This window comes from Siphateles boraxobius, unplaced genomic scaffold, assembly GCF_051911475.1.
Source record: "Siphateles boraxobius isolate OS27281-9 unplaced genomic scaffold, OSU_SipBor_1 41, whole genome shotgun sequence".
Taxonomy (NCBI): Eukaryota; Metazoa; Chordata; class Actinopteri; order Cypriniformes; family Leuciscidae; genus Siphateles; species Siphateles boraxobius.
The window spans coordinates 35,300,050-35,327,941 of record NW_027509042.1 but is presented as its reverse complement, the minus strand read 5'-3'; the positions used below and the strand labels follow the sequence as shown (position 1 = coordinate 35,327,941).

The 27,892-nt window shown below is 37.5% G+C and overlaps 1 protein-coding gene across 2 annotated transcripts; it reads left to right on the top strand.

The window, feature by feature from the left end:
• Positions 1–193: 193 nt before the first annotated feature.
• Positions 194–27,892, top strand: mrps9 (mitochondrial ribosomal protein S9). Of its 2 annotated transcripts, none has more exons than XM_077199243.1 (11): positions 194–330; positions 4,476–4,658; positions 12,595–12,657; positions 12,745–12,775; positions 12,868–12,947; positions 22,396–22,481; positions 22,686–22,761; positions 22,868–23,036; positions 24,614–24,722; positions 26,611–26,780; positions 27,518–27,892. In XM_077199243.1, exons 1-11 carry the CDS (start codon positions 232–234, stop codon positions 27,607–27,609), a joined length of 1,158 nt encoding a protein of 385 aa, XP_077055358.1. In that variant the 5' UTR covers positions 194–231; the 3' UTR covers positions 27,610–27,892. The 2 variants fall into 2 exon arrangements, with proteins under 2 accessions (XP_077055358.1, XP_077055359.1); XM_077199244.1 differs by having other exon boundaries at positions 24,618–24,722; positions 27,518–27,656.

Here is a 27,892-nt window from a genome sequence, read left to right as displayed (position 1 = left end):
ATAGATAGATAGATAGATAGATAGATAGATAGATAGATAGATAGATAGATAGATAGATAGATAGATTTTTAGTTATTTTAGATATTTAGTTACCACCGTGGATAAATGTGTTATGCTCAAAAAGGTACCATTACAATGAAGCAAAGATATTTTTTTGGATGATGAAGGACCAGGATGCGCTGTAGACAGACATCACTTCCTGTCTAAGCAAGCGCGAGTCGGCGAGCAAACATGGCTGCCTCCAGTTGCAGAGGCGTGAGATCGATTCTATGGAAATATGTGAGCTGCGGGAAGAGTTTATGTGTGTCCCGATCAAAGACGGCTCCGCAGGTGAAGTGCATTCTTGTGTTTGTTCCGACATATAGCTGGTTTTGCGACAAGTTAGTCGTAATTGGTAGCGATGCTGGTAGAGAGCAGTATGTCCTTGTGGCTGAATACTAAAAGTCGAGTGCTTATTGAGTCTGAATAAAACGTGCAGAATGGAGTGTACTGATCTTTCGTCGCAGCATTTCCAGTTAATAACCTGAACTATTTGAAAAAAATGTATTTCTGTGTTTGTGTGTTATGTTTTTGTGTGTTTCCACGCCAAATGTTTACAACATCATGGCATTATGTCCACTGCCTACGCCAGCTAATAGCTAATTTATAAATAATATAAATATAATTCAGTGTAATAACTCATGCAATTTTCGTTCAAATATGTAAACAATATTATAATAACGTTTTAGTACTTTTTTATTTAGAATATTTCCTCTACATGTAATGTTGATGTTTCGTCATTTCATTTGAACGTGATCACCAAGGTTACTTGTATCCTTGTTCTTAAAGTCACCATGAAATCAAAATCAGTAATTCTTGTTTTGTATGGAATATTGCTCTGTTTATTATAAACGATTTATCCGTGAACATATCGGCATTTTTTATTGATGTGCCCTCGTAATCTTTAATCAAAATAACTCCCTCTTGCTGTACTACATCTCATCTCTCATGACATGTTTTGTAGCGTGGGGGTGGAGCAGCCATGAGATCGCAGCAATATTTCACGCAGCCATTATTTTGAAATCGAAAGCGAGGCTCCGGTGGGAAGAACCCCGGAAGTAAAGATAAAACAACAATGCCTTGGACTACCAACCTGAAGCTGCTGCCGCGATTTACACTATTGGATGTTAATATCCAATATAGGATATGCGGATATAGATCGTTCCTGCTTATTTTTTTACTTTCTGAAAAAAAATATATAAATGATTTTCACTGTAAATGTATATGTATGTACATTTTTAGAATAACTAATTTCTACATTAAACACAACAATATGCCATCGCATTCGCGACTCTCCTATGATTAAAGGCTACACTTCCGGTTTTCTTCCCACCTTGCCTTGCCTTTCTTTCGATTTCAAAATAACGGCTGCGTGAAATAAGCGTATAGCAATCCAGAATGATCCAACATTCCAAAAGCAAAAAGTTACAGTTTGTTTTGTTCAGCATCATGTTTAGTGGCAGCATGCAAATGTAAAATATATCCCTACAATAATAACAGACCAACTCTTGGCCAAATTTAAAGAGTCTGTTGTGAACTTAACATACTTTTGAAAATCCTGCATTTAGTTGATCCTGATAAGCGCCTATTGTCACATTTGTGAACAGGACAGCATTTTTCCATGAGGGGTTTGCCGTCACAGAGGGTTTGTGTCAGACGGACTGTTAAAGAACATGACCAACACATCTTCCGGAAACTCTGGAGAATTCAACCAAGCAGATGACAACTTTGAAAATCCTGAAGTGTTTTCAAGACTTTTTGTGTACCGTCCATATGCATCAGATTCAGCCGTTCAGCCAACAGTCCGATGGCGTTTCATGGTGTCTTTAACAGCATTTGACTGAGGCCAGATCCACACGAAGCCAGAGCTTTCCCTATCCGATGTTTTTTTCCCTCGTTCTAAAAAAAAAATGCCGTAAACACTGCAGCGTCTCAAGAAATATCTGCGTACACACGAAACCACTCAAACCGATGTAGTATACATGCGAGACCAGTACAAGGCTCGAATTCTGATACATATACACTAAAAACAGAGAGGAAAACTTGCATAAACCTTGCGCGCTGTAGGCTATAAAATAATATTAGGCTCAGTAGCTTATTTTCTTTTCTTTTTTTCTTTGTTCAACTTTATTGAACAGTATGAAAAACCATAATAGTCACAAATCGATATTCAATTAGTTAGCAGACGCATAAAGCTTGCCACAAAGAACCGGCAAATAGACTATAGCCTAATCATTATGAATGTGTCAAATATAGCAAGGAGACATTTTAATTGTTTATTAATAAACTAGTGTTTTCTGTGACGATGCTGACTCGCCACCTTCGGAGTATTGTGAAGGTGCCTATCGAGAGAAATGCACACTTCATACGGATTATAAAAGAGTTGTCTGTTTCTTTTCGTTTTGAATTGTTTTGTTTAAAAATAGACATTTCAAGCTTTCTATAGATATATTTCTGATAGGGCTGCACGATGTGTCGTTTTAGCATCGATATCGCGATGTGCGTATCCACGATAGTCACATCGCAGGATGTTGCGATGTAGGCCTAAGTCGTACAGTAGTTGATCCGTGATTCATGATCTGTACGGGCCAGCAGCTCCGGATTAATTGCAAAGTTTAACCATCATATAGTGAAAGTTTATCATTTGCATGTGTTTTTAAGTCCTGTCAGTTTAAACATCAAGCGTAAGAAGACTGGAACTTGCGCGTTGTTTTCTGTGAGCCGGGCAGATCAGTGGTCTTTCTCTTATTTCTGAGCTTGAACGAACACGAGAATTCAAAATAAAGTCAGAATGCCCTTCCTCCATTGAACAATTTTTGGCGACCGCCAAAGCGTATTTTTGTCCCGCCAAAGCCTTATTTGACCGGTGAGTGATAGATGACTGACTGCTGCGCAAAACTGAGAGAACGAGCAGAGAGAGAGAGCCCCGGTCGCGCGCGCACTCTCACCGTTTTCAAACTGTCTTGCTCTCTCACCCTCCCTCGCGCATATTAATGAATTGAGTTGACTGAATATCTTTGAGAATACACAATGGTAAAAGGTCGGAAGACCGAAGTTTCAGGGGAAGCATTCGGATATATTTTTTTCCTGAACTACCGCTGGTTGTGAATTGTGCTAAAAAAAATATTCTCTGAAAAGCGTTCCACACATTCAGATAAACCACACTTTCAATAAACAAAATAAAAAAATCTATCCAGTGATGAAATGTTTTCTGTGTTGAGACCAATCTTGTGCAATGTCCTAACTGCCGGGATAATCACACAACGTGTGCCGTGGTCCGTTAATGACACCTCCAATTCGCGAACTAATGATTCATTTGAACCGATTCACTTTAATGAATGGTTAAAACAACTTATCTGTCCAACACTGAACTCACGAGATATTACAAATCGGAAACACTTTACAATAAGGTTCCATTTATTAAACTCTAGTTAACTACATTAGTTAATAGAATCTATGCAGATTTACTCATTTACAAAATCACCCCAGTCATTCAGATGATTCATTCTTTCCAAAGAAAGCTATTTAAGTCATTGGGTGAAATTGTTTTCATATCGCAATATATATCGCAGAAAAATAAAATATCGCAATGTAATTTTTTCCCAATATCGTGCAGCCCTAATTTCTGAGTTTCTGTTCATTTATGAGACAAGCTCCAGTTCACGAGCAATGCAAGTTATATCGCGTCAGAGCCTCCATGTCCTGATTATATTGTCTGCTATATTTGCTTCTTATTTATTAAATCCAGGCAATTGGTTGATGAAACATTGATTACAATTAAGATACAATTTATACAAAACGAAATTCACTTTAAAGAAAGGCATAAAACAAAACTTAATGAAGTGCACGGTCAAAATTATGTCTCTCGATATTGCGCATCTTATGATTAGGCTACTCATGCTGTTCACTTCATATAATCAACATAGATGAAATGGAAAGAATAGGCTAACATATTATTTAAACATAAATATGAAACTAACTTTTCTTTAATGGAGCCTACAACACCACGTAGGCCTACAGTACAGAGAAATTTAATGTAGGAGCAGCGAATGCCGTGTTACCGGTGAGCATGTGGGGTAGCGGGCAGGGGTGCGTTTTTTGAATAATAAATAATTCCCAGCGATCGTCGAATATTATTTTTGCTTGAAATGCCCATCCCTACAAAATCCGAAATGTCTTAATCAGACAAAATACAAGCATCACAGCATAAGAAAGAAATATGAATAAATAAAGAAGTAAAATAAAGAAATAAAAATACATCAAAGTAGGCCTTTAAATTTCCCAAAACGCCGGATCTGTCTAGTCCAATACTGTCTGGACGAAACGCCGAAAAGATTTTTAAAAAAAATTATACGTATAGCCTACAGCTAAACGCGTCTCCGTGTGGACAGGGCCTGTAATTTCTTCTTGTGTGTTCTTTTCTTTATTAATTCCAGCTGCCAGTCAGGCAGATTTGTGTGTCATCCTCTTTGTGGAAGAAGAATCTGGCAGCAGCAGGCCCACAGAAATTCACTCAGGAGTTCATCAATAAACAGGTGGAGGAGTTTGAAGTTGGTAAACGTCACTTGGCCAACATGATGGGGGAGGACCCAGAGACATTTACACAGGAGGATATTGATGTGAGTTACTTCACCACACTATTCTATATGATATCCATGTTCAGTCTTATTCTGTTTCATTTACTGTGTTGTTAAAAAAAAATGTTTTTACTCTGATGCACAAGTTATTTAATAGAAATAGAAAAATATCTAAATTAGTTTTTGGAATGTTAACAGATTTGTATGTATTGCACATTATTGAACAATAACATTGCATAATATTTTTGGAAGTATGGTTAATTCTTAATGGGGGGGGGGGGGGATCTGGTTCAACGCTTTTGGTTAAAAAACTTACATTCAGGCAAAGTCACAAGTACATTGTTAGATTCTGAGCATTGTGTCCACATTATTCTTCATCTTGAGAGGGAACATCCTCTGATTCATTGCCATTCAGTTGCTTTATGGCAATGATGATACAGCAGTGTGAATCATCCATATTGCATTTCTTTTTCCACAAATAAAACATATTTATGTAAAAAAACAGCATTGATACAGCAGTACATCTGATCTTGAATCTATGGCTTATTTAAAAACAAACAAACAAAGAATGGACAAAGTCTATTCATTTCTTAGGTCTCGTTCACACACAATGCGTTTTTGCCAGTGCCGATCCTGACCTCCCTGAGGCCCTAAGCAAAATTCTGCTAAGGGGCCCTCTACCTGACCCTTGATGCCGTGAGCTATGTAAACCATTTGCCATTGCCACACAGTCACACCTAACACTACAGTGCTCCCAATACAATCCTCCCTCCTTTAAACAAAACAGTCAAACAATAAGTACAGCAGTATAGAACAGAATGAGGTTCAAACAAACAATATTTATTGAATAGAGTATTTCTATAGAATATTACATCTCCTATAATTACAAACGTAAGAATAGCACTTGCAAATTATAGATAACTCATTTTATAAGCTGCATCAGACCCAGTCAAACTGGCTCCCAATTTCCTTTTATACCTTTTCAAATATAAAATACTATTTATACTATGGCTTGGCGCTTGTAATATTTAACTAGTGATGCAGATATCAATAATATCATGTGAGTGATGACATCATTGATATCAAGAATTAACTTTTGTACTAGTGAACATGTAATTCCTGATATCAAAAATAGACATTGGTAGATAAAAATGTAACTTAGGGGCCCTACTAGTAAAAATAATCAAGAATTCACATTGCAAATAGTAAAAAAAATTGAATTCTTGATATCAAAAATGCATAAACTGTAAATGAATAAAAGCTAAAATGGCTTGCCATAGCATGTTAAAGTTTTTTTTTATTATGCATGTTGAAGCAATTCTTGATTTATGGTTATTATTTACTGAGGGATGTACATCCATATTGACCAGTATGTCCAGGCAGCTAGCTAATCAATATTTTAAATTCAATATAGCCTATAAATCAATAGTCAATCAATGTCAAATTGTCAATACATTGCTTTCCATCTTGCATAATTAGTGCAGTTGTTTAGAGTTTTTAACTACACATTGACTGAGACTAGATAATCAGTGTCTTGTTTTAAAAGTATGTAAAATGTGTACTTTGATGAGGAGTGCCATTATTCACGCCCATATATTGTACAGTATGTCTGGTCTCCACATTTCTGCTTGAAAAATGCGCGAAAAAAGTGCACGTGCATATGAACGCATCTTTTCCGAGCTGCAGTAAACAAACACCGTTGCACTTTGTCGTTTATCAAAAACAAACGTAATAAATAATTGTATTTTACTCTCACTTTTGTAAGGCACAAAGTGACGCAAGAAGATGCAAACAATAGGCACTGCCTACCTGCCCAGCTAGGTTAGCAAGACCGAAAAAACACAATAGAAATGCACATACACTTAACTTTACTTTGCTGACATCAAACTTGGAGAGGAGAAAACACAAGTTTACCTGATTGTTGTTCCCGCAATTCACTCCCCTTTTCGTGACCAGAAGATTAGTTTTGCTTCATTTTGTCATGGATGTTGTAAACATTAATTGACGCGCTATGACACGAGGGGGAGGCAGGGCCTTGAGTAATTTGCGGGGCCCTGCGTAGTGAGCGTATAGGGCTGATCGGCTCTGGTTTTTGCTTTGAAAAACGCAAGATGTGATTAGTGGAAAAGGGAAAAACCGCAAGGCCTCAAAGATGCGTCTTTTAAAAGTTGAACTTATTTTAACTTGAGTACTGCGTTTTTTAGAAAAATACCAGAACCGTGCGAAATTCCTAAGTTTCGGTTCCAAAAACCGTGCTGGTGCGATGTGTGGGCAAAGTGCTGGGGGCTTAGCCTATCCTCTTAGGGTGCTTTCACACCTGTAGTTCGGTTCATTTGGTCCGGCCTAAGGGCGAAAAATTATACTTTGTATAATTTTCAGGCGTTTTGGTTCCTTTTCAAACCACACTGATTGCTCTGGTCCGAATCAGTTGATGAGTTGATGAAATGAACCAAAATGCAGTCACGTGACAACATCCACATCACTCGTTGGCCAGATGTGTCTTGAACATATTTCAACAACTGCACTTAAATTGGTCAGAATTAACGTGCGGGAAAATTCCAACAGAACTCCCGGAAGTAAACAAAGAGGAAAATCCGGCAGACATGCAGAGAATTCGCTCACAATGTATATGTTCAGAATCAGCACAAGCTTTATCCTTTCACAAATCCCCCCCATAAACAACAAAGTCTAGACGCGATATAAATAAGAAATTCACTGTGCAGTGCAGACAACTTCAGTATTTATGATGAGGTTTTAGTGAGAGTGCAGAACGCGGTAAGTCAGTCATGGTTTAAAGGGAGCGCTATTGACAATCTAAATAATAATTTAGTTTGACTACGGCAGCTGGTTTAGTCCAAAAATGCGCAGTTCTTTGGCAGTTGGGTCTGTTCGAGGTCGGATCACGTTCTCACCACAGACAAACCGCTCCAGAGTTCGCTCGGTACGCTTATTTGGTCCGCTTTTGGTGCGCACCCGAGTGCGATTGCTGCTTTCACACCTGCCCAAACGAACAGCACCAAGGGGGAAAAAAGAACTCTAGTGCGATTCAACCGAAGTAAATGAGGCAGGTGTGAAAGCACCCTAATTGTGACGTCTCACCTAAGATGCATACAGTTCTATTTATTAACTGTTTATTCAGCCCTTACAGTGATTTTCCTATTTGACTGAATATAAGAAGTCCACATTAAATTATTATCCATAAACTCTCTTCCTTTCATTATTATCAACATACACAGCGAAGTACAAAAAACACTTGTTACAACTAACACTAAACAAATATACACACCTTTTCAGGGGGTGCTTAATAAACTGGTAAACTTTATATCCGAAAAAACAACTCCTATGAACTATAATAAAGTGCGCGCTCTCACTTTCACTACTGCCATGATCAATAACGTCAGGTCTATCGCTCCAGTAAATAAATAGAGCTATGTGGATTAATAAATCCAGCTACACTTTAGTTTTTTGTGGTGGCAGCGCTGCTCTGTCTGCTGTTCTGAGTAAAGTTCTCATTTCATTTTCAAAAATGTGTCCCAAATATCCAGGTCCTTGATTTGTTGTATTGTCTCCCTAATCGTCTAATGTTTACACATTGTCTAATGACTGATAAAGTAAAATTCTCCCCAGCTTCTCAGTTCTAACAAGTAAATTACATCATGAGCAATTTCTAAATAAAAATATTCCTTTATATAAAATATAAGTTTATATTCTAGAACAGTGGTTAACCATTTTGACTTTAAGGCCCACTTTACTCCACAACAACATGTAAAGATTGAAGGCAGACGTACACTGTGAATTCGGACACTCAGGAGGTCATGAGCCATTGGACGAGTTACGACTCAGTTAACCTGATAATCGTGTCAAAGCAGGTGGTACACGGCACGACTGCACGGCGAGCCGGCGGCAATCGCATGAGCTTTCGCACTAAACACGAAGACTGGATCTTTCAATGTTGCTGCTTTAGCTTTGTATAGAAAAAAAAAGGAAATAAAAAGACGAAGTGTTTGCAAATAATATAGTGAAAAGAACTGCACAGCCATTCCTTTCAACAAAAACAACTTGAGAGTGTATTTCTGTGTGTGTGTGTACCTACTTAACTATATTTCGGGGACAAATTTGTACCCAGTGACCAAACTGTGACAAAATCTCTAAAAACCTCCACCTAAGGGACATCCTCATTTTTATATCTGGTATAAAAATATAGTAATTAAAAGGTTTTTTTTTTAAATGTAGAAAGTTTTCTTTGATCGGTATGTTTAGAGGTAGGGTTAGTGTAAGTGTAAGTACAATCATTATGGTACTCCTAAAAGCTGAAAGTTAAGTTATCAACTTTCTGCAGGTGTCACATAGAACTTCTGGGACCCGCTTAGAAATTGGCATACATTTACAAACAGAATTTATGTCCAATATTTTATTCTGCGCCAGAAAGAAATGGCCGTAATTGATTTATCCCACTAATTTGGTCCAATTTCTCGATTTTTAGGATTATTCCCCAATCTCTGTCACCATTAATGAAATGAGTCCTCAGAGTAAGTGTGGCTAAAAGAAGCTGACACGCACCGTCCCTCTGCCAGCTGATCGGTGGGTAAGGGGTGGAAAATGGCTGCGACTGCAGGGCACAGAGCAAGTACAGGATAGGGCGTCTGTGCCTGAGCTGGCACTGGTGTGTGTGCCAAGCGCTTCAGCCGACATGACGTTCCCGTGAATGTGCTGAAGGTGTGAAACAGCTGCACAGCAAGCGCTGCCAGGAGGTAGTAATTAATAAAGACTGCAAGCCTCACCTGTTTTCTCCCGCTGTCTTTCGTCTACTCGCACACACATTGTGCTTGCACCCGTCAGGTGGGCTCTGACGTTCACAGAGACCATGCCACTGAAATTGGGAAGAAATTTGCTGAGTTTTTGACAATTCCAACTTGAGTCAAAGTTTTAAAGGATAGTGTAATTGAGGCTTAAGAAGTTTTGGAAAATAGTGCAAGTTATATGATCTGCGTTTATGTTGTGTATTTTTGGAGCTTGGCAGTGTGACACCATTTATTTCTATTGTATGAATAAAATCAGCTTGGGCATTCTGCAAAATATCAGATTTTTTGTTCCTCAAATAATAATACTGATGTCAAACATTAGTTTGTAGAAAGTAGACTATTTTTAAATGTACTATTCCTTTAACACATGGGTCAATGACAAATAAGGGTGTCCAAAATAAAGAAAAAGAAAATCTTAAAAAAAAAAAAAAGTTGGCAAGTTTTTAGAAATGTTTTCATGTTGGTTTCATGTGGTTTTGAAACCTTCATACCATTTAAAAATAATAATGAAACTACTTGTTACTATTTGAAAACCTTTTGTTGAACTAAAATGAATTTTAGTAAATAATTCTATTTATTATGTACACTTCTCTTCAAAAGTTTGGGACCTCTAAGATATTTTAATTTATTTTATGATTATTATAATGTAAAGTCTCTAATGCTCACCAAGGCTGCATTTATTTCACCAAAAATACAGTAAAAAGTAATATTACAATAATTTTAATTATTACCATTTAAAATTGCTGTTTTCTATTTTAATGTATTTTAATATAGAATTTCTTCCTGTGATGGCAAAGATGAATTTTCAGCAGCCATTACATATATACATTTATATATTTCCACTATACATTCATGCATGTAGCAGACAATTTACAAAAGAGGAACAAAAGCAATTTGTCAAAGAGCCAACCATATTCATAACATATGATGTCATGTTTGTTAGACAAATAAACAAATAGACAAAAAAATATAATAATGGCAGCGTTTACTTGGAATAAGCCTTTTGTAGCATTATAAATGTCTTTACTGTAAAATTTGATCAATTTAATTTGTCCTTGCTGAATAAAAGTAAAGAACTTCTAAAGCCCTCTTCTCGTTCTTTTTACCTCTGTACATATAAAATGTTGTCAAAATATTAACGGTTCACAACGCTACGCGGAAGCAATATATAATTCTTTATTATAGTTTTTAAGGCCAGACAAGTAATTTGTTGAGGTCAATTTGTAAAGAAAGACTAGAAGCCTGCGCACATATATATTCAAATGCGAATACCTATAGACTAAACGCGTAATACACATGTGCATGCTGTCAGTGTTTTCACAGGTTGGTGTTTATTATATATCTATCTATATATATATCTATATATACATATATATCCTTCCTTCCTTCCTTCCTTCCTTCCTTCCTTCCTTCCTTCCTTCCTTCCTTCCTTCCTTCCTTCCTTCCTTCCTTCCTTCCTTCCTTCCTTCCTTCCTTCCTTCCTTCCTTCCTTCCTTCCTTCCTTCCTTCCTTCCTTCCTTCCTTCCTTCCTTCCTTCCTTCCTTCCTTCCTTCCTTCCTTCCTTCCTTCCTTCCTTCCTTCCTTCCTTCCTTCCTTCCTTCCTTCCTTCCTTCCTTCCTTCCTTCCTTCCTTCCTTCCTTCCCTCCCTCCCTCCCTCCCTCCCTCCCTCCAGGGACTGTTGTTGTGTGATTGAGCGGGTTTTCTATTAGGACGGTGTCGTGTAAGCGACCCCTAAGTTGATAACTTATGATCTTTACAATGGAAGTGATGTGAATCAATCAAAACTAACTTTAGCTGGGCAATAGCTTTATTATAGAGCTGTTGTAAAGCCAAAACAATCCCTGTTACTTTAATTTCCTATTATCACTGTAAAGCTGCTTTGAAACAGTCCATATTGTTAGAAGCGCTATATAAATTAAGGTGACTTGACCCCAAACTTTTGAACAGTAGTGTATTTTTTAATACATTAATAGATCGGGATAGATCTCCGAAGAGATGTAATTTCATTGAGCCATATGATCTCTAGGATATAAACAACTGTTCAGTATTTTGCATCATGGCCGTTTCTGACAAGCAGATTTGCCTTTAAATGTGGGGTATGTAAGGTTCAGCGTGAGGGTAAAAATGTCATGTTAAATTAAATTACACCTTGGTGCAGGAAACCTTGACTAATTAAAGGGGAAAAAATTATGCTACAAAAAAGATGGGATGGCAGGATTTGTATGGTATAAACATGCATGCCCTTGTCACCTGAGGAGGTCAGGCACTTTTAGGTTTTTGATGCTGGGTTTTCCATGGCACATGAAATGAGTGGTCAGATGTCTAAAAAAAAAAATCAGTTTTGAGGGAGTGCAGGTAGCAAGTTTGCTTTCCCAGATTGGGCTTGTGTGTGAAGTGTAAGCAGCAGAGGTTTCTAAAACACTTTGACGAGGCTAAACCTCCCTGCGGGAGTTGGACCATATTGCTTTTCAAGGTATGAACAGGTGCTGCCTTCATCTGTCACTGCGTCCTGCACCGATTGTCTGTTCTTCTCTTTGTGTTGCATTATTCCAGTCAGTTTCCCTCACCCTTTGGTTTTGATGACCCAATACATGGATATCTGTTCTCTTGGAGTGCATCTGCCATCACCTTACTTTTTTCTTTCATCTTTTCTGTCTCTTCATCCTGGAAAACAGGGTCAAAAACCCAAAAGGTTGCCATTCTGAATATCTCATGTTATGCAAATGAAAGTTTTATGCCCCCTTCAATGACATCACTGGAATCTGTTAACCTGTTTGGCGTGATGTTTAATGTGCCCAACAACATCTGTAGCCCCATTTAGCAACTTGTTAGCAACCACATTTTCAAGACGTATGTAAAAGCTTTAAAAAAATGGGGGTAGGAGTGAGGCATTACTGGTGTGTTTTTATGTCTGAACCTGTATCCACCACCATAAACCTTATTTCAGGCTTTTAACCAAAATCCCATTCAGAAAGCCCATTGACTTTGGGACGATGGAACTGGAAGTACTAAAATGCTAACTTGTTTCTGAGTTTTGGCCTATAAAAATACGTCATCCCTGCACCACTCTATAGATATAATAGATCAGTGTAAGAGTTATAATTATATAACGTTAAATTTGCCATAAAACGAGTGTGTATTCTTATGTATGTTTGTTTGTTTGTTTGTTTGTTTAGAGGAGTATTGCATACCTCTTCCCCTCTGGACTCTTTGACAAGCGAGCAAGACCTATAATGAAGGTGAGATTTGGTCCAACTGTTTTGGCTTTTTTTTTGGATAATTAACACAGTCAATATGATTCTTATACACATTTCTTTTTGTTTTAGCACCCAGAGCAAATATTCCCAAAACAGACAGGTATGGAAGATCTGTGTTTTAACTTTTTGACACCAAATATAAGCATGCTGATATGTAGTAATAAATGACTCATGCCCTGTTCTCTCTTTTAGCTGTCCAGTGGGATGCAGAAGGACGGCCTTTTCACTTTCTGTTCTACACAGGGAAACAGTCCTACTATTCTCTCTTGCATGTGAGTTCCTGCTCTTTAATATGTGTATGTCAAATGCTTACATAAAACATGCAAAGCCCAAGGGCCCTATTTTAACGATCTAAGCGCATGGTCTAAAGCGCTGGGCGAAAGTGGACTCAGGGTGTGTCCGAATCCACTTGTGCTAGTTTAACGATGGGAAAAATGTTCGGCGCGCGAGGCGCATGGTCTAAAAGGGTTGTCCCTGTTCTCTTAATGAGTAATGGGTGTGTTTCAGGTGTAACGTGAAATAAACCAACCAGAGTCTCATCTCCCATTCCATTTCCGTGCCATGGCAGATTCGCTATTTACATGACGGAATGCAAGCGGAAAGACTGAATGCGTCTCCAGAGCGCAAACGGATCTGCTCGTGTGCGAGGTTAAAGCACGCAAGCAGACCAACTACGGTACAAGCCGGATTCCACCATATCTTTATGTACACAATATTATTCTTTTACTGTGTGTAATAAGCAGTGTACACACGTCGACATGCCTATAGGCGCACATTACTAATGCGTTCTTTAAATATTTAAGTATATAAAAATGTTGCGGCATTGACTTTAGTTTCAGTTGGTCAATGGCGCATTTTCAGACCAGGGCGCATTTTCAGACCATGGGCGCAAATGCATTTGCTATTTAAACAGCGTGGCACAGGACGCGAAAATGATAACTGTGTCGGACTGAAACTAGCGAACCACACTTGCATCGCGCTTGGCGCTGCATTGCGCCGAGTGTATGATAGGGCCCGCAGTGTTCTAGATGATATTTGAATAATAGCTGTAGAGATAATCAATATACAGTGCCTACCATAAGTGAACACACCCATGCTAAAGTTGACTAAAAAGAGGAATAAAAATCATCTTTTGGAAATTGATCTTAATGCCTTATTTTAAAAAATGAGGAAAAATCCAACCTTTGAGGACACCAATTTTCTTTGTGAATGAATAATGTATCGTAAATAAATAAATGTTCTTCCTTAAAATACAGGGTGCATAAGTCAGGACACCCCTATGTTAAAGAGGCAGGCAGAATTTTACTTTTAAAGGCCAGTTGTTTTATGGATCCAGGATACTATGTATCCTGATAAAGTTCCCTTGGCCTTTGGAATTAAAATATCCCCACATCATCACATACCCTTCACCATACTTAAAGATTGGCATGGCTTTATTTCAGTTAGTCTAATAGCTGGTATGATATGCATTGAGAGATGATCTTATGGAAATTGCCCCATGCCAATCTCTAGGTATGGTGAAGGGTATGTGATAATGTGGGGATATTTTAATTCCAAAGGCTAAGGGAACTTTATCAGGATGCATAGTATCCTGGATCCATGAAATAACTGGCCTTTAAAAATAAAAATCTGCCTGCCTCTGGGAATTTAACATAGGGGTGTCCTGACTAATGGAACCTGTATTTTAAGGAAGTACATTTATTTATTTACGATACATTATTCATTCACAAAGAAAATTGGTGTCCTTAAAGGTTGGATTTTTCCTCATTTTTTAAATTAAGAAATTAAAATCATATTAAATTTATTCATAAAATAAAGATGTACGCTCGTATGTGACAGTACATTTTTAGAACAGTAGTTGTTAGTATACTAACGGTAGGTATCTGTCATTAACGTAAGTACAAGCACAAGCCTCGGTCACTGTGTGTAATCGATATCAAAGATACAGCTATTCATTTAGCTGACACTATAAGTGAAAGCGACCAGCTGTATTTTTTAACTTACTCTGCAGTACACGTCCATAACGCTAAAATATGTGATGTGAAAGATTACATGTCATTCTATTATTTTTGGCTGTAGAACTTGCATGATAAACAAGTATGCAACAAAACGTTCCAAGTGGGACACATTATTCACATCATCGACTACAATGTGCTTTTCATTGGTGTTATGGACGTTAGAAAAAGTTATTTTACCGTGGAATTGAGCCTATAGTGCTTCCAATTCGATGACCCACCTCCTCCATATGAGCTAACGTAACGTTACTTTGCACGAACATGCATAACTTTGTTCGACTGTCATGAATATTTGAAATGTCCATTTACATCAAGTACAAGTCAGCCAAACATAGATGAATCTTACCTGTCCAGAAATTCTTCTCCGTTTTCAGCCGTCTCCATCTTTCAAAGGCATCTCCTATACAGATCCTTGTTTTATTTCAGACTTTGTCACGAAGTTTTTCGGATTCATAACGAGTTTATGAGTTTATCAGTTTATCTGATTCGCAACGTTAGACTTTTTTTTTTTTTATCCGATTCCGACACGTTTGTAACTGCAGCTGTGGTAACTAGAGCAGAGCTGGCAACCCGGATGCCGCAACACTAGTGACTTCGTGATTGGTAGATAGGTGGAGGGTGACGCATCAGACCAAAACACAACATGACAACATCAACATCAGTTGAGGGCTGCAACTTCACTTTTTAAATGACAATATCCTGGCCGGACTACTGTTGTCAGTGATATAAGTATTTGAAATGAACATGATTTCTTAATGTCTAGTGACATATCAGGGCCATTTTATGATTAATTTAAATAAATTTCTTACATACAACTCCTTTAATTTTAATACTGATAATTTATCAGCCATATGTTTTTACCAAAATACAAAAATTTCAGCAAATGCAATTTTCAGCCAGATATTAATCTTTGGTGTGGGAACGGTGATGTTTAATTTGCGCTTCTCCGATGGCACGTTTTGACTGTTTGTGTCGATTGTGTCTTTTAATCAATCTTCATTTGGGTAAACCAACATCTTTTAATCTATGCGGTTTTCAGTTAACGTGTGAATAAAACTTCACCAAACATTATTTGTAGCTCGCCTCCCAATAAGCTGCGCTTTGTTGCTTTTGATATGAAATGTAATATGAAGTTTCGAGCTTTCAGATTCTGTGGGTTTTATAACAAAATTCAAACAGTAAATGTCGTTTTGGCACCTCTTTAATGTGGCGTGACATATCGCCTTAGTTATCACATCCTTCAGAAATCATTATAATATGCTGATTTGCTGCTCAAGAAACATTTATTATTATCAATATTTAAACAATAATATTACTGCTTAATTTTTTTGTGTGTATTCCATCAATACCATAAAACAGTTATTTTAAATTGTAATAATGTTTCACAATAGTACTGTTTTTATTGTATTTTGATCAATAAATGCAGCCGTGGTGAGCTTAAGAACTTCTTCCAAACTTTTGACTGGTAGTGTATATTATTAAAAAGCTGATATAAAAACTGCCTTGTGCAATTTAAATTGTATATACAACTCAATGATGTCCTACTAAATTTGATTAATTGAAGGTGCACTAAGCGATTTCTGAGAAACGCTGCTGAAAGTGAATCGGACCGAGCAGCACAATGCGTTTGTAACCAATGAGAAGTAGGGGGCGTGTCCACTCATGATGATCATGATGAGGAGAGAGAGTGAGCAAGTGGAAGATTTGAAGAAAGACTGTTGAAAGAGAGATGGCTGAGAGAAAAGTTTAGAGGAAAATCACTGTAAAAAGAAGGGCTATGATCAGGCAAGAGCTTTAGGATCCTTGTTAGTATTAGAAAATCTTTCCAGCACTCGAGAGACCTAAGCTGGAAGGCCTGAAAACGGACGCCGACATTGCATTGTTTTTGCTCCATACGCGAGTAACATTGGTTTTACTATATTTCACAGAACACAGATATGCTCTAATATTAGCTATAGTAACAGGACAGTTTGGAGTGTCACTATTTGCCTAGAGCTGGTGTGATTCTGGCTAGTAACAACCAACTCTTGCTTGTATATTGTGTACTGAATGGTAATTTTTTTGTTCTTCCTTGTCATTCGTTTGTCATCTTCGCTTTATTTTTCGCAAAGCATTATTTTGCTTCACCTCAGCTATGATAAGGAGACTTGCATTGCGTATTCAACGGAGTGTGTTTGTTTGGCTTGATATCAAATATCAACACTGTTTTTTAGAAATCGCTTACTGCAACTTTAATTGATTATTATCTCTCCGCCATTGATGGAAATTTCCGTCATTTATGAGACAACGCTTCTCTGCCATAGGGGTTATGTGCAACTAAACTTCCGTATTCTGTAAAACAGATCGCATCGCTTCCGGTTCAGGTCTTTAGTATGTGCTTTGTGTTACAATTTGCTGTTTTACTCAAGATAACTTAAAAGGAGCGAGCAAAGATGGGTATTTAATTTTTCTTCTTTACACTAACGTTTAGTTCTAAAAGTCCATAGATATTGGCGTCAGTTCATACTGCTTTTAACACTTTTCTAAATGGCGGATGCGATGAGACCAGTGTTCCGGTTTAGTCATGTGACGTTCGACATATACCCAATTGACAGAAATTTGTGGCTTTCTGTGCTTCAGCTGTTGTACAGTAGGGGGCGCTATTACACATCTTCTAAAACAGTATTCGATCTCCTGTTCACAACACAGGCGAAGAAGCAGAAATAAGCGATAGCATAAGCAGATGCAAATGTAAAATAACACGATCATCAACATTAAAACAGCATATAATTCAAAACTGCCTAATGTTACCAAATGAAATGTCGACCAAGGATGAGGTATAGGACTGGTGTTGATGGTCTCCATCTATGTTTTGATCTGGATGTAGTCTTTGATTTTCTTCGCTTTTGCTCAAAATGTTGCTATTTTTATGAACTTACCCACATTCAAGTTTTGACAAAGGAATGCATGAAGCTAGAATAATTTTTTTGTTTTGTTTTGTTTAAAAGCTGTGAGTCTGTTCTTTCTTTTGAAATATTGCATGTTCAGATTCATACAACGAAATATTCTGGGGGCAATGAAACTTTTTTGAAAATGATCAAAAATCGCTGGCGCTGGCTGGCAACTTTTTTAGAAAATTCTGGGGGGTAAAAGAGTTAACTTTTATTTTTCAGTTTTTTTTTTTTTTTAATCTTGCTTTGGGCATTTCTGTAAAAAAAAGTTAATCACTAAATGTATTGGTATCGGACTAAATTGAAATTTTGTTGTTTTGAAATGGTTTTGGAAGGGTTTCTGCTTTGTCTGGTCTATGACTGAAGGGAGTGGCACAGACAGAGTAGAGTGTAGGTGGGGTGGGGGTGGCACATCACAGAGAGGTGGGATAGAAGGAGGGGCACAGACAGAGAGAGGTGATCCCCTAAAAAGGGCCTGGATGGGGTGATGGGGGAACAGCCCCTCTGCAGAAGAGCGAGGCTTTGTTTGACATTTTACTCTTAGTGTGCTAAATCAAATGGAATAGAATGGTTGTTGTTGAAACAAACCAGTATACATCAGAGATTGGAATGATTAAGAAAATGCAAGTGGCAGGTTTGGATTTGTAAGAAGAGGAATGAGAGTTAGGAAGATGAGTGTGACGGAGCTCTTTCTCCTTAAATCCCATTTACAACAGGGAGCATCACACACTTCACTAGGCACGCCAGGGCTTTGTGATATTAGGTGTGCTTGCGAGTGTGTATGCGTGCACACGTGCTGTTCTTTGTGTGTAGGTGTGTGTGTGCACATCAGCCTCAGGGGTTTTACTGCGATGGGAAGAGTCCCAGAGAGCCTCCTGCGTTAACCGGCTCTTTGTCACCGCGGTTAATTCCTTTTCAAAGTTTGTTTTAGCTTATTTTTCCCTTCTCTACCATTCATCTCTGCACTCGACCTTGGGCTACGACATCTCTCAGTAGCAGTAAGGAGTTTGTGTGTGTGTGCGAGTTGACTAATGCGCCATTGTCCTCAGTGCGCCCAAGCCCCTCATCCTCCCCTTTGCCCTGCAGTGGCTGGGACCCCTGCTGCTAATTTAAATAGGTATGTCAAATCTCTCCCTCATCCAGCTTTGAATCGCACAGAGGTGCTCTGCGTTCAGAAACCCTGCAGTGTGCACAAAATAATGTACAACTCTCCTTCCTCTAGACAGCAATATTTTGATAGCCTGAGAAAAAGGAAGCAAAACACAAACGCATCCAAACTCTTCAGATAGTACACAGATGGTAAATATGGACATTTACCAAGGAGACCTATATTCTGTACCTAATATATCAGGAGAATTTAGCCTACTGCTATCAAAGTAAGCCACTTGCACAATCGATTCAAGTATCTAAGTATTCTAGTACGGCAGTGGTCATTTATTAAAACGTATTAATTGCGTGACACTTTTTTATTGCATAAAATTAATAATTTAATGTTTAAAGTTCTTAAACAACTAAAATAGGGCATTTTTTTGGGGAGGTGATAGATATTAAATAGGTTGGGAGGAATTTTACTTGCTTGCCCATGTTTTCTCTGTCCCCATTCACATATATTTAAATCTTATTTATGTTTTGCGTCTAATAAATGAATTAAAAATGTATTGAATAATAAAATAATAATTTTAATTTAAATTAAATAAATTTAAAAATGTTGTTTATTTAAAATGTTGATTGGAAGTAGCTAAAAATATATATTTATTATTTATTATTACGGATATATTAAATTGATCTAAAGTGACAGTAAAGACTAGGGCAGGTGGTGACACAAATTTCATAATTCGATTAGATTTTGATTCAGTTCTGATTTTGATTCAATTCGATATCGATTAATTGGGTTATGTATCTGGTACAGTTCAATGCAAATATAGTAAAAATAATATCTCTCAACCAATGCTGTAATATACAGGGAACCCCAGTTAGTACATGACTATAAAAATAAAGCTTAAAATTAACTGATTTGTGTAGGCTATACTTACATTTAAATTACACAATACACATATATAATACCAATGTTAACATTTGATGACAATTATATTTCTACTCCTTTCTTGAAATGGTTATAAACATTTAGATGATGTCTGTCATAAAAACATGACGAAGTTATTCAAACATTTCAAAATTAAAAAAACAGATTAAGATACAAACACACAAACAAGACAATTACTGAGAGAAGAGATGATCGGTTCATGTGTGCTTGAACTGAGACGATACAGCGATCTGTCACAACTCACACTACATTAAATAGCCAACTATACCAAAACTGTATTCATTTTTTGAATTTCGTAATAAAATTGACAATTTTAAAGCTGCGACTTGGTACCAAAAGTAACAAAAGAACAAAGCTTATTGTTATTTATTGGCATGGGATCTTTATAACTTTCTATGCATAGAATAATCCTGGGAAAAAAAATGTTTCACTGTTTCTACAACAATATTAAGCAGTTTTCAGCTGTTATAATAAGAAATTTAACTTAAACACCGAAGCAGCATATTAAAAATTATAAATGAAGGATTGTGTGACTAAAAACTGGTATAAAATATATTAAAATAGAAAAGTAATTTTAAAGCTGCAGTCCGTAACTTTTGGCGCTCTAGCGGTTAATAAACAGAACTGCATGCGTCTTGCGTAAGAACATTTTAGCTGGAGCTACTTTTCTCTGTTTATGTCTATGACGAGTCATGCAAGTACTGGGCTAACTCTGCAGTGGTACGACCCGAATCAGTCTAAAATAGTCCCAATATAAACTTATTATAGCTGTAACTTGGCGACAAAAACACGGTTTGAGAAATGGATTCATGATGTACTCTTTTATACATGCATATATATATATATATACATGCATACATTGTAATAATATTTCTCTATAATACTGTCAAATAATTGCAGTCTTGTTGAGCAAGAGACTTTTTCAAAAACATTAAAAATCTTACCGACCCCAAATGTTTGGTCTATAGAGTACATTTATAGAATATATTTTTTCTGGTGGGTCCAAAACAGATTAGTCATTCTCACAATTTGAAGAAAAAAGTTTTAGTCAGCTATCATGTTGCTTTGGTGAGTTTAACTCAACAACAACATTCAATGCATCACAGAAAACCAAGTTTTTTTCGTTTTTTTACCAGGTTTGCAAAGCATGAAAATATCAGTAAAAGATCAATAAGTTTAATACGTAGTAACAATTTAGAATCTTACAGTTTTTCTTGCATTTATCAACTGGCCTAAAAATCCGTCACACACATCCCTGGCCTACAGTTCTTATTTTTGAACACTACAGTCCTGCTTTACAGTTTAAAAAGCCTGTCACCTTTTCATAGAGGTATTGCCTGTGTGTTTATTCTTAAATGTGCATGTGCATTAGCTGGACTTGCCTCAAAATGATTTTATTTTTGCATAATTTAAGATAAAGATGTTGAAACAAAACTCTGTCATATTCATAAATGAAATATATTATTTAAACTTAATTTCAGTCATTAGCAGTAGCTGCCCATGTGCTTTACCAAGATGGGTGTAAAGTGGACTGACTGGCAATGGCAAAGACGTCCATCTGACACATTTATACAATTTATACCAAAAATGATTCACTAAAAAAACAGAAGCAAAGTCATAAAACACGGGCTCATGATGTTAGTACGTCCTGCTTTTAACCGCAGGCCCTTCCTCTTTGATCTTTTGCTCATTATACTGTATTTTCGACTTAACCTTTAACAAAAAATCACATGTGCGCTTTGGGAGGAGCAAGTCTGTACAATTTAACCATGATTTGTTGAATACAAGGAGCCCCGGCCAACCAAAAGGCAACAGTGAAAGTTCATATTAAAAGCTGAGATTGAGGAGCCTCTCTCCCCTCCTAAAGGCATTTGAATTTCTCTGGATTCGTTATGGCGCTGTGATCACGAACGTGTAACGCGCATTCCCCCAGCTTTTTTCCTCCCTCCCCCCTTCCTTTTCTATTACTCCTCCTTTTTTGTGCTGAAAATTGGTTTTTGCCCGATGTTTGCTTTTTTGGCGAGTAGCGGTGGATTATACGCACTCTATCAGGACCGAATTAAACAAACAGCTGTGGGATAATTGAGGGGGAAATGAATTCTCGCACAGGCGTGAGGAAGGTGCCGACGTGAGCTGCATGCCAGCGCCGGGCCCCGCGTCCCGCGTCAGACCCCTGCTCCAGCACCACCACGCCTGACGGGCACTCCAGGCTCATGGGCGCGATGCCAATTTAGACAAGTGTGCCCGAGGATGCCATCCTGCTCCGCATGGCAGATTCTCCTGTCAGGAGGACGTGCGAGTGAGTGTGTGTGTGTGTGTGTGTGTGTGTTAGAAAGGAGAGAGAACGTGTAGGGGGGTTATGGCCCAAGTGCTCCCCAATTCAATTTTCCCTCCACACACACACACACACACACACACACAATTAAATTCAGCCTGAGCCGGAGAGAGAGATGAGATCTGCCTTCATAATAGAGACTGTGTGTGTGTATCTGTGTGAGCGTGTGTGTCGGGGGCGATTTTCAAATCCCTGCTTTTGCTTCACTGCATCTTTTCTTTTGAGGGATTCCTGAATATCTATGAATAGCTCGTCCTTCATTCTGTGTATTCATTGACTTATTAGTCAACAGAGACCATGCTCAGGATTCTTGCATCTTTTTTTTATGCGTGTTATTTCTGTTCATACAGAAATAGCTTTAAAACTGACCACTTTCCATTTCTCTTGCCATTCTAGGATCTGTATGAGAAGATTCTGGCCATAGAGAGACATCAGGACAAGATGAGAGATAAAGGTCTATTTACGTCAGACACCAAGCAAATGTGAGAACTTCAAAACTTCCTGCAATGAAAACATTTACTTTTATGCGTTTAGCAGATGTTTTATCAAAAGCAATTGGTCAAAAAGCCAACAATATTTGTAACGTACAACGCCAGTACAACTAGTTCGGAAAGTAAGCTAGAGAATTTTCGTTCTTTCCTCAAAATGATGATTTGAATGGCTAAACTGTGTTTGTTTCCTCTAAGAATGCTGACTGGGAGCAGGTGGCTGTTAAAAGAGGAAATGGAGGAGCATCTGGTTGAGAACGTTTCAGATCAAGATGTAAGAACTGATACATCGATCGAATCCTATATAAAGTGTGTATTTCAGGATGAAAACACAAGAGGGTGCTGTTGGCTAACTAAGTGAATGCTGTTCTTTTGTGTAGTACGTGCGGTTGATCCAGCTGATGGAGAAGCTGTTGTCTATGCCCTACTGCTCTCTGGAGGAGGAGTTTGTGCTGAAGTTCCGCAGAAAGCTGGAGGTTCAGTCCAGTAAACAGGAGATTCCTGTGTTGCAGTACGACCCGCAGGGCGTCGCTTTCAGCGTCGCTGATGGTACGACGTAATATCCACATCTCAAATACACAGGCTGATTAAATATGTTATTAGGTTTTTAGATTATTCGATTTTGTGAACACCATAAAAGCTTTTTTCCAACTCTACTGACCGTCTACTGTAAATCTCAGATCTTAACTCTGTAATCAAATGTCTATGGCCTGATAATAATTCTGTATCTGATTGTAATGCATTTATTCTGCACTTTCAATAGCAATGATAGCCATTTATACAGTATAAGGGAATTTATGAGAATATCGATTCCAAATGCCGTTTTTAAGTCTCTCTGGTGCAATACTGCATTAAATGAGCTCTCCACATAAATAGAGACGCATGAAAAATGTGCGAGCGTGAAGAGTTTATGACAAAAATATATTACTATCGCACAATATTATTCAGAGGACAAACATTAATCAATTACTATAATATTGTGGTGGGTTCTAAACCATTGTGAATTGAAAGTTTAATATTTAAATATTAAATTGTCATTCAACCCATGTGCAGTATTAGTTTGCAGATCCTTAAATAATCCATTATTTTGTAATTTGCAATTAATTATCAGTTTTTCTTTAAATGGTATTAATGTATTTTGTTCATTTTTTTTAATTAGCTTTTATTGTTATATTTTCAGTTTTAGTTATTTTGTTGTTTTGTCATTTTTATATATTTTTTGTTTCTAATTTTATTTTCATTTCAGATTTTGTCATTTAATACTTCAACTTCAACTTTTTCAGTTAATTGCTGCTAACTCAGTTAATATTTATATCTCATTTTATGTGTTTTATTATTTCAGCTTTATTTCAATGCTGTGTTAAGATTCATTGTCAGGTTTGACATCATTCAAACACCATTTGTTTCATTCAAACACCATTTGTTTCTGTGTGTGTATTGTGACCATGTATGATTATACTATTTTAGTATCAATGAAATACTATAATAGTTTTTATTAATATTTTAAATTACTTTTTGTTTTTATATTGTCCATTTTATTTTTAATATTAGTTGTCTATTTAATTATTAATTTTAAAAGTCATTTTATATTTTTGTAATTTTTAGTAATTTTGAACTTCAGTTTTAGTTATTTTAGTACATAAGTTAAACTAAATTAAAATAAGAAATGTCGCCTTGGCAAATAGCTTAAATTAATTTAAAAAAGGTTTTCATATTTTATTTAACAAGTTAACATTTATTTTATTTCATGTAACAGTTTTTTTCCCTAGTGTAACTATAATAAAAATGAGATTTGAGAGCTACAACAGAGCTGTTGATTCTTATCTGTTCCCTACAACATGAGCCACAGTAAATGACAGAATTTTCATTTTTGGAAGAGCTATTCCTTCAAGTCGTGTGATCCTGCGAGTAAAATCAGAGAGATAAAGAATTTCTATTCTGCAAGGTTTCCGCTCGTCTCCGTTAATTCTCGCATAAAACTCTCTCCGTTGCTTCTGTACACAGTCACTTAATTCCCACATCACTCTAGCTAAGTTTTTCTCTCTCTTTCTCTCTCTTTCTCTCTCTTTCTCTCTCTCTCACTCTCTCTCTCTCTCTCTCTCTCTCTCGCTCTCTCCTACCCACAGGCAGAAGGAAGTCAGCCAAAGCCAGTATCACCCTCAGAGACAGCGGCTCTGGGAACCTCACAATCAACAGCAAGAACTACCTCCGCTACTTTCCCATACTACAAGACAGGTGTGTGTGTGCGCCTCAGTTATTTATTGCATCTTTATGAAAAGATCCTTTTAGCATATCAAGAGCTTGAATATTTGTTTTAACTCTAGTTAGAATGCCATAAATGAGACCCGCACCAAAAATGCTCAAATCCAGGATTTGTGGTTCAGGGTGGTGGTGAGTGTGTTGAGTTTTTTTTTTTTATGTGGTTGAAAAGTTAATTACACAGATGAGTGAGCCGGAGACCGGCTGCCCGCCCTTATCACTCCGTCCGCTTCACACAGACCTAATTGGAGCAGGAGGGGAGTGTTGCTCTGTGTCAGCACTGTGGGCCGTCCTGCAGGCGAGCACACACGCTTGCGTTGCGTCCTCTCAATAGTTCTTAACCTGCGGGATTATCGCTTTGTCTAAGTATGAGGATACAGTCCTCAATGGGGAATTTGCAGATGTGTCATTCATACAGATGTTGAAAGCTTGAGTAGTCCAGTGGAGAGCAGGGCTCGCAAAATTTCAAAAATCGCTGGTAGCCCTTTGGGCAAGCACTCTTCAGTTTTGGTAGCCTGAAATGAATTTTACTAGCCCCCAAAACATGTCAATTTTTAATGTAGAAAATTCGTTAGGAGTCAAAACATCAATCAAAAACCTTTTCAAAACACAAATATCAACAAGTGTGCAGCTCCGTTGATTTAAAGTCTGACAACGCTAAAAGTGTTAATTTTGATTTGTTTGATTCAAAGCAGCTTTACAGTGATCGTGTGTTACTTAGCACATGGATTTAAACATTCTGACACGCAAAGTAAAGCATTCATGTCAAAGTGGTGCTTTAATTTTTATTGTGCATAGGCGTAATTTATGGGTGGGACATGTCCCCACCACTTTTTCTCAGGGTCGATATTATCCCCCACCACTTTGTGAAACATTTCGAGGCACGGATGTACCTTATACAAGTAAATAAAACATCTCCAGTTAACTAGCAGAGCATTCATTTAGTTTGTTATTAAATAAGAGATCTAGCGCTGAAATGTGTTGTTTTTGAACTCAAGCTGAGCGCTTGTTGCCGATGCTATCAGTTGCATGGATACAGTGTTCTCTTGTGGCTCGCGCAGTCTTCACTCGGACGCGCACTTCAATCCATCGCTGTTGCGGAGACTCGATCTATTTGTTCCGGTGAAATCACAAAACAAAATGCACACAAATGTGCCCCCCAGTATATATACTGTAACCACTGATGAACATATTCTGTTGTGATGAGAAAAAAAAAATCTATACGTGTGCGGATTAGAACCCAGAACCTCTGACACGCTTGGCAAAAGTTTTAACCACAAGACCATTAATGTACACAAGCAAAATTGCTGATCTATGCATTTATTCACGTGAAAATTCTCGGCACTAACAATACTAGTGGATCTCATTAAAAGACTAATTAAACCCAATGTAACATTACTATTGAAATTGATTTCTAGACATCGTAAGGTGTTGTTGGTTTTTTTTTTTATTGTTTTTTGAATTGTTACATATATCTGATTTTCCATTTGTTTTAGCAACACACACACACACACACACACAGACAGACACACCTGTCCCACCCACTTTTTAAACTAAACTTACACCACTGATCATGTGTTTCTCTTAAAACCGGCACGGAGATTCATGAGAAATTGCGCTGTGGATAAATCAGCATGATCAAAAACTTGCGCCGTCATATTTTCCCTTAAAATAACTAATCAATAATGTGATTAAAGAGAGCAATTTGATTACAGTATTTCAGATAGCCCGTCGGGCAGGCCGGTTTTGCATTTTGGTAGCCCGACTGGAAAACACAATAGCCCCGGGACGTTGTGCTAGCGATTTTGCGATCCCTTGAGAGGAACGTTCTTAATTCTGCCTTTTCCTGGTTTCTTTCTCTCAGGGAGCAGCTGTTGTTTCCTCTGCACTTTGTGGGCATGCTGGGCCGGTTTGACATCGAGGGCAGTGTGGAGGGCAGTGGTCACTCTGCTCAGGCTGGAGCTCTACGATTGGCCATCTCACGGGCGCTGCTCAGCTTTGTGTCTGAGGGACAAGTGGAAAAGATGAGGCAAGGTGTGACAAGAGGCCCATAACATCACAGTGTGCTAAACCATAGAAAAGGGCAGAACATATATTTTAATAATTAGTAGTAATATTACTCATTATTTTGGGGTCTTACCACATTGCTTTTTCCCGTTATTAATTTTACTTTTTTTTTTTTTACCAATAATTATGGGAGGTCTTAATATTCTTGTTAATATTTAGTTTAATATTACATTGGCAGGTATATTAAAGGGATAGTTCACTCAAACGAAGATAAAATTTGTCATTTCTTAACCTCAAGTTGTTTGAAACCTGTATGGATTTCTCATGTTGAACTCAACAGAAGATATTTTAAAGAATTTTGGTAATCAAACAGTTGACTGTAGCCACTGACTTCCATAGTAGGAAAAAATACTATGGAAGTCAATGGCTACCGTCAACTATCTAGTTACCGACATTCTTCAGAATATGTTCTTTTTTTTTAACAGAAGAAAGAAACTAATACAGGTTTGGAACAACGTGAAGGTGAACAAATGAAATGACAGAATTTTCATTTTTGGAGGAACTATCCCTTTAACTGCACTTGCTCTGCAAAGCCTTAAACCACAGGTCCAATATTTTGACAAGTTTCCGATAGTGAAAAATAATAACTTACCATCTTTACATCTAATATCTCTTTTCTCTGGTAGTCATGTCACAGATACTGTTAATAAACTTGAAGTAGTAGAAAACGTTGTCGTCATCTGTTTTCTGTGATTCCCAAACAGCTGGCCTGCTGACCGCTGACCCCAGGATCAAGGAGAGGAAGAAACCAGGGCAGGAAGGAGCACGGAGAAAGTTCACATGGAAAAAGCGTTAAATAGGAAAGGGGCAAGGCAGGACTAGAAAACTGAGAGAGGACACAACTTCTCTTTCACTGGATTATTGGGTTTTTCCTGTGGACAAATGCACCCTGCTGATCACAGATATAAACCAGTCCTATTGCTTTCATCAGTTAAAATTGACAAAACTTATCGCTGTTGGACATCTGTGAGCTGAAAGGAAACCTTTGTTGCTGACATTTAATTGTTTTTTTTTCTGTTTGTTATTGTGTATATTAATGTTGTTAATATAAACATCTTTCAATAAAAAATTTTTTCGTA

What these genes read in the sequence shown, in the direction of transcription:
- mrps9 (XM_077199243.1), top strand. Translation starts at nt 232, where the DNA reads ATGGCTGCCTCCAGTTGCAGAGGCGTGAGATCGATTCTATGGAAATAT. An exon ending in ACGTCAGACACCAAGCAAAT is followed by an intron (nt 22,482 to 22,685) that starts GTGAGAACTTCA and finishes GTTTCCTCTAAG; the next exon opens with AATGCTGACTGGGAGCAGGT. An exon ending in AGTGGAAAAGATGAGGCAAG is followed by an intron (nt 26,781 to 27,517) that starts GTGTGACAAGAG and finishes ATTCCCAAACAG; the next exon opens with CTGGCCTGCTGACCGCTGAC.